This window comes from Barbus barbus, assembly GCF_936440315.1.
Source record: "Barbus barbus genome assembly, chromosome: 13".
Lineage (NCBI taxonomy): Eukaryota > Metazoa > Chordata > Actinopteri > Cypriniformes > Cyprinidae > Barbus > Barbus barbus.
The window spans coordinates 3,608,498-3,614,857 of NC_136741.1; the positions used below are offsets into that span (position 1 = coordinate 3,608,498).

Here is a 6,360-nt window from a genome sequence, read left to right on the forward strand (position 1 = left end):
AGCTAATCTAATATCCATGGAAATCACCCCTCGTACGCTCTAGCATGGCTGTGCTGCGTTACTGAGTCCGAAAGGTCAACACACCCTGCATACACTGACCTCTGTGACCTTCAGAAATGGATATGCTTGTGTTTTAATTGAATTAGTTTAATACAATAGCAAGAAAATGAACAAACCAGAGTTAGCCATTGAAGGATTGGAGTTTGTTTATATGAGAGTGTCCACTTGAAGTTAATTGTTCATAGTATCATGCATATTTCTAAAACTTTTAAGACCCACCAAAATGATGTCACTTCCTGTAAGATGATGTCACTAAGGACCTGGAAAGAACATAATGGAAAGTGATCTTTTTTTTTCAAATTAAATTTCAATATCAGAAAGGAAAACACGTGGAGTACTTAAATATATAATTGTTATGTTTTGATAAAATAATCTAATACAGTTTTTTTTTTTAAATAATTATATATTTGATGGAAAAATGCTAATGTAGGCATACTCTACAGTATGATGCACATGTTTACTAACTGTTGTTATGCTTGAGTCACAGTTCTTCAGTTTGAGGAATGATAGATTGGCCCAGGTTGCCAGCCAGCCAAAAATACCTTCTTTACTCCTGTATCTCCCTTTTTTCCTTTTAATCTTTCCATCCCTTGAAATGTCAGTGAAAGAAAAAGCAGATACTAATTTCCAAGAACCTGACTGTCTCTTCAGTCCCTCCCTCTTTGACCTAACAAAGCTTTTGCACTCTCTCTCTCTCTATCACTCCCACACACACACACACACACACACACACACACCTGGAACCTCGACAAGAGTGTCGTCCCACTTCAGCTCAGTGTGATGATGAGATAAGCGCATGTATCTCGTGTTCGCCTCTAGATGGTGCTGTTCACCGCAACTCAACTAAACACGCTCCGCTTTCCTGACTGTGTCCATCTCTCTTCCTCTCTTCAGACATTCAGTCTAATAAACCTTGAATAAAATACATCAGAAGATTTTAGATCGATGCATATAGTTTGTATTAAACATATTTCAACCTTGTTACCCTTCCTAACAGAAATTGCTACGTATTTACACTGCTGAATTTCACAGTTTAATACCTTTTAATCGAGACGTATCTTCATATACTTGATAAACATAATTCTGCTGTCAAAATCACATTATGGGAAGCACTTCCCAGCATTATGGGAAGCATTTTGGTGATTATATTTGACAGTTTCGAACTGTTTATGCCAAAGTATGTTTAATATACCAATATATTTGAGCATATAAAATATGTTTAATGCTGTAAAATTTACTGATGACACAAGCGGTACAATGAAGGTTTAAAGTTCAACAAAACTAACTTTAGTTGATATTATTATAATATTCCGTATTAACGATTTGGCACGTTTAGGTGAAGCTAATGTCCCTACCTGCTTAATACCTGACACAAGCACAGATTTAAGTACTTCTCATTTGACAACACATTTTCTTTCTGTGTTTGGATTGGTTTGTGTTTGGACTATTTGACACCATATTGCTGTAAACAAATACATGAAATGATCTTAAGCGTTAATGAGGTGAGATGGAACCGTGCATCGAGCCTCTTCATCCCGCAGCCCGCAGAGTCTTTCTGAGGCATCTGTCTCCGTCTCAGCAGCGCGCGTGAGTGACGTTAATTCTAACCAATCACATTATTCCCCCTCCCCTAACCGCGACGTTAATGAAGAGACGGACCAATCAGCAGCCGAGGGGGCGTTCCCCTGTGGGCATACTCAGAGTTAGTGCGAAAAATTCAGTCTGGGGAAGAGGAGAGAGCGAGGATAAGCATCCCAACATATCCCACCGTTTGGACTTTTCCTCATTCAGGTGTGCGCGGCGAATCACGCACAAGACACCGGGACAGAAGCCGTGGATTTTCTTTCTAACTGAGGACTGAGAGGGAAATGATCCGATCGCATTTGAACTTGACTCTTTTTGTCTGATGGGATAGTTTATGTTGATATTTGAGCAGAACAGGTGCGATTCATAAGGGCTCCTCCGGTAATGCGGAATGACCGTACGGGACCGTTAACGCGCGCGTGGATCACCTGATTCATCACCGACCACCGCATTCCGCGCGTCCCCGACCGCACGCTGATCTGCGGGGGAAAGTTCATAAAGATTGTCTGATTGATTGCTGTTAAATCAGCATTTCCCCCCAAAATCAGCTGTGCTTTGAATTGGATTTTTTTTCCCCCACGACTAAAATACTAAAGTATTCACTGACCTAGTAGTCCTCAAAGCAGTGATCAATACGGATATCCTTACATTATACTGGAGTCAGATCATTTTTCTGACTGGTCGAACGGATTTGTCACTATGTGCGCGAATTGGTAACCTCTGTATGAACAAGCTCACAGTGAACCGAGGTAAGAAAACGCATGCATGCATACACCCAAACGGGTTTGCATGCAGAATTTATGTACTGTTTGTTTAAAACACTGTAACTTCTACTGCATGTGTTATTTAGTCACAATAAAATAATAATTACATTAAATCCCAAATGCATGATGTGTAACTTTGAAACAGATTACTTTAGAGACATTTCATGTGAAATGTCTTGAAATATGATGCTGAGTGCTTGACTGGCTGCATTATTTTATCTAGAGCCTCTCTGTGTATGCACAGGGAAATGATTACAGTGAAAAGCAGGCTGTAGTGGTGGTTAGAATGCATTTGAGAATTCTAACTAGAATGCATTGCCGCCTTTATAAAGCATTACTATAAACCAGACTATAAACACTTGTTGCTTGATTTTTAATTACATTGATTTTGAATGGACCATTTGTTGGTTCTTTGTCTTGAGTGCTGAGTATTATGGAATTCATTGTAACATATTATAATGTTGTGTGTTGTAGGGTCGTGTTTGGCTACTCTTTATCTACAAATGTAAGGCTCTGTGAAACCTTGGCTCTGACAACACCATATGGAGACAACTGTTTGAATTAAACCAGCGGGAACACGCGTAAACTGCTGTCATGGATTTAAGGGATTTTTTCTTGTTGGCAACATTAGTTGCTTGTTTCTGGTTAGATCCCACCATAGCCCAAGAGCTCATTTACCCTATTCGAGAAGAGCTACAGGAGAATGTTCTTATTGGAAACATACCAAAGGACTTGAACATCTCCCATATGAACTCTGCCACTGGGGCTACCAGTAATCTGGTTTACCGACTTGTGTCGAAAGCAGGTGACACCCCGCTACTTAGAGTGATGAGCAATACAGGAGAAATCTTTACCACCTCCAACCGTATCGACAGGGAGAAACTCTGTCCCGGCCCCTCTTTTGAAGACAGCGAGTGCTCTTTTGAAATTGAGGTGGTCATGTTGCCCAATGAATACTTCAGATTAATCAAAATTAAAATCATTGTCAAAGACACCAACGACAATGCCCCCATGTTCCCCTCGCCTGTGATCAACATTTCAATTCCGGAAAACACACTCATCAACAGCCGGTTTGCCATTCCCTCTGCCACCGATCCAGATACCGGACCCAACAGTGTACACAAATATGAGCTGTTGAATGGGCAAAGCTCCTTCGGTTTGGATATTGTGGAGACACCAGAGGGTGAGAAATGGCCTCAGCTTATCGTTCAGCAGAATTTAGATAGAGAACAGAAAGATACTTATGTGATGAAAGTAAAAGTGGAGGATGGGGGGAACCCACAAAAATCCAGCACTGCCATTCTACAGGTGACCGTCACTGATGTTAATGATAACCGGCCTGTCTTCAAAGAAAGCCAAATTGAGGTCCACATCCCGGAAAATTCCCCTGTCGGCACATCTGTAGTTCAGCTGCAAGCCACTGATGCAGACGTGGGAGCCAATGCAGAAATAAAATACATGTTTGGGGCCCAGGTGTCTCCTGCGACACGGAGACTTTTTGCTCTGAACTCAACCACTGGGCTCATAACAGTTCAAAGGCCGCTTGATAGAGAGGAGACTGCCATTCATAAACTCATAGTACTAGCCAGCGATGGAAGCTCGAGTCCAGCAAGAGCCACCATCACTATCAATGTGACAGATGTGAATGACAACGTTCCAAACATTGACCTGAGATACATCATCAGTCCAACGAATGGTACTGTAATGCTTTCTGAAAAAGATCCAATAAATACCAAGATTGCTCTCATTACTGTATCTGACAAAGACACAGATGTCAACGGCAAGGTGATTTGCTTCATTGAAAAAGATGTTCCATTTCACCTCAAAGCAGTTTATGATAACCAGTATTTGTTAGAAACATCTGCACTGCTTGATTATGAAGGAACCAAGGAGTACATCTTCAAGATTGTTGCTTCTGACTCTGGAAAACCTAGTCTAAACCAGACCGCCCTGGTTAGAGTACGGCTGGAGGATGAGAATGACAATCCACCCATTTTCACCCAGCCTGTCATTGAGCTGGCTGTCATGGAGAACAACCAACGTGACATGTTCCTGACAACCATCAGCGCCACAGATGAGGACAGCGGACGGAATGCAGAGATTGTCTACCAGCTTGGACCCAACGCATCATTCTTTGATCTTGACCGCAAAACAGGAGTGCTAACCGCATCCAGGGTGTTTGATAGGGAGGAACAGGAGCGGTTCCTCTTTACGGTCACCGCTAGGGACAATGGCACCAGGGCTCTGCAGAGTCAAGCTGCAGTCATAGTGACCATACTGGACGAGAACGACAATAGCCCTAAATTCACACACAACCACTTTCAGTTCTTCGTGTCAGAGAACCTGCCTAAATATAGTACAGTTGGCGTAATCACAGTCACAGATGCAGATGCTGGTGAGAACGCCGTGGTGAGACTCTTGATCCTTAACGATAACGAGAACTTCATCCTTGACCCAGATTCTGGAGTCATAAAGTCCAACGTTTCCTTTGACCGAGAGCAGCAAAGCTCCTACACCTTTGACGTCAGAGCTGTGGACAACGGAAGCCCTCCATGTTCGTCAGCTGCCAAGGTGACCATCAATGTCATTGATGTCAACGATAACCCCCCCATCGTCATCTACCCTCCATCAAACACCTCTTTCAAGCTAGTGCCACTGTCTGCGATTCCAGGATCGGTTGTGGCCGAGGTGTTTGCAGTAGATGGCGATACGGGTATGAATGCAGAACTCAAGTACACTATTGTGAGTGGTAACGGAAGAAGTCTTTTCAGAATTGACCCTGTAACTGGAAACATCACGTTAGAGGAGAAACCCACGGTTGCAGAAATTGGCCTCCATAGGCTAGTGGTCAACATCAGTGACCTCGGCTATCCAAAGTCCCTGCACACTCTTGTTCTTGTTTTCCTGTATGTAAATGACACGGTTGGAAACTCCTCATACATACATGACCTCATCCGTCGGACAATGGAAACACCATTGGATAGGAACATCGGCGAGAGCCGTGAGACTTATCAGAACGTTGACAACCTCAAAACCATCATCGCCATCGTGACAGGTGCTATGGTAGTGATCGTGGTCATCTTCATAACAGTTCTGGTGCGCTGCCGACACTCCTCACAATTCAAGGCAGCCCAGAGAAAGAAGCAGGGTGCCGAGTGGATGTCCCCCAACCAGGAGAACAAGCAAAACAAGAAGAAGAAGCGCAAAAAGAGGAAGTCGCCAAAAAGCTCCCTCTTGAACTTTGTCACCATTGAGGAGAACAAACCCGACGACTCTGCCCACGAACCCATAAACGGAACCATCAGTCTCCCGGCTGAGCTCGAGGAGCCCGGGATTGGACGCTTTGATTGGAATGCCACCCCTACTACCACCTTCAAACCCAGCAGCCCAGACTTGGCCCGGCACTACAAGTCCGCTTCACCCCAGTCGGCCTTCCACCTCAAGGCTGACACTCCGGTGTCTGTGAAAAAGCATCATGTGATACAGGAGCTGCCACTGGACAATACCTTTGTTGGGGGCTGTGACACGCTTTCCAAACGTTCATCCACCAGCTCCGATCACTTCAGTGCCTCAGAATGCAGTTCACAAGGAGGCTTCAAGTCAAAGGGGGCACCTTTGCACACCAGACAGGTAAAAGAACACTTTTACTGGTCTATAAGTACTGCTTATAACTGCCCTGCTCAGTACTGAAGTGCCTGTGGTAGCTAACTTGTTCTGAGTGATACATCTGTGATGCACTATGTAGAATGTAGAATTCAAAAAGCCCCCCCGTAGATGTTCTCCTATAATGACCAAAAAAGTCGTAAATATTGTATGTGTTTTATATGAAACTAGCAGACCCAGGCGAATTACTATTGTCATCATCTTACCGCATGCATTTCTGTGTTTTTTCTTTTTCTTTTTTAATTTATAAACCTCTACTTGAAACAAGTGCTGGATAAGCAGTTGGTTT

The 6,360-nt window shown here is 43.4% G+C and overlaps 1 protein-coding gene across 1 annotated transcript; it reads left to right on the forward strand.

The window, feature by feature from the left end:
- Nucleotides 1–1,784: 1,784 nt before the first annotated feature.
- On the forward strand, nt 1,785–6,098 carry LOC306878839 (protocadherin-9-like; the record flags this gene model as incomplete). Its single annotated transcript, XM_079431399.1, has 2 exons — nt 1,785–2,393; nt 2,883–6,098. The coding sequence occupies exon 2, from the start codon at nt 3,003–3,005 to the stop codon at nt 6,096–6,098; it is 3,096 nt and encodes a 1,031-aa protein (XP_079287525.1). The 5' UTR covers nt 1,785–2,393; nt 2,883–3,002.
- Nucleotides 6,099–6,360: the final 262 nt, after the last annotated feature.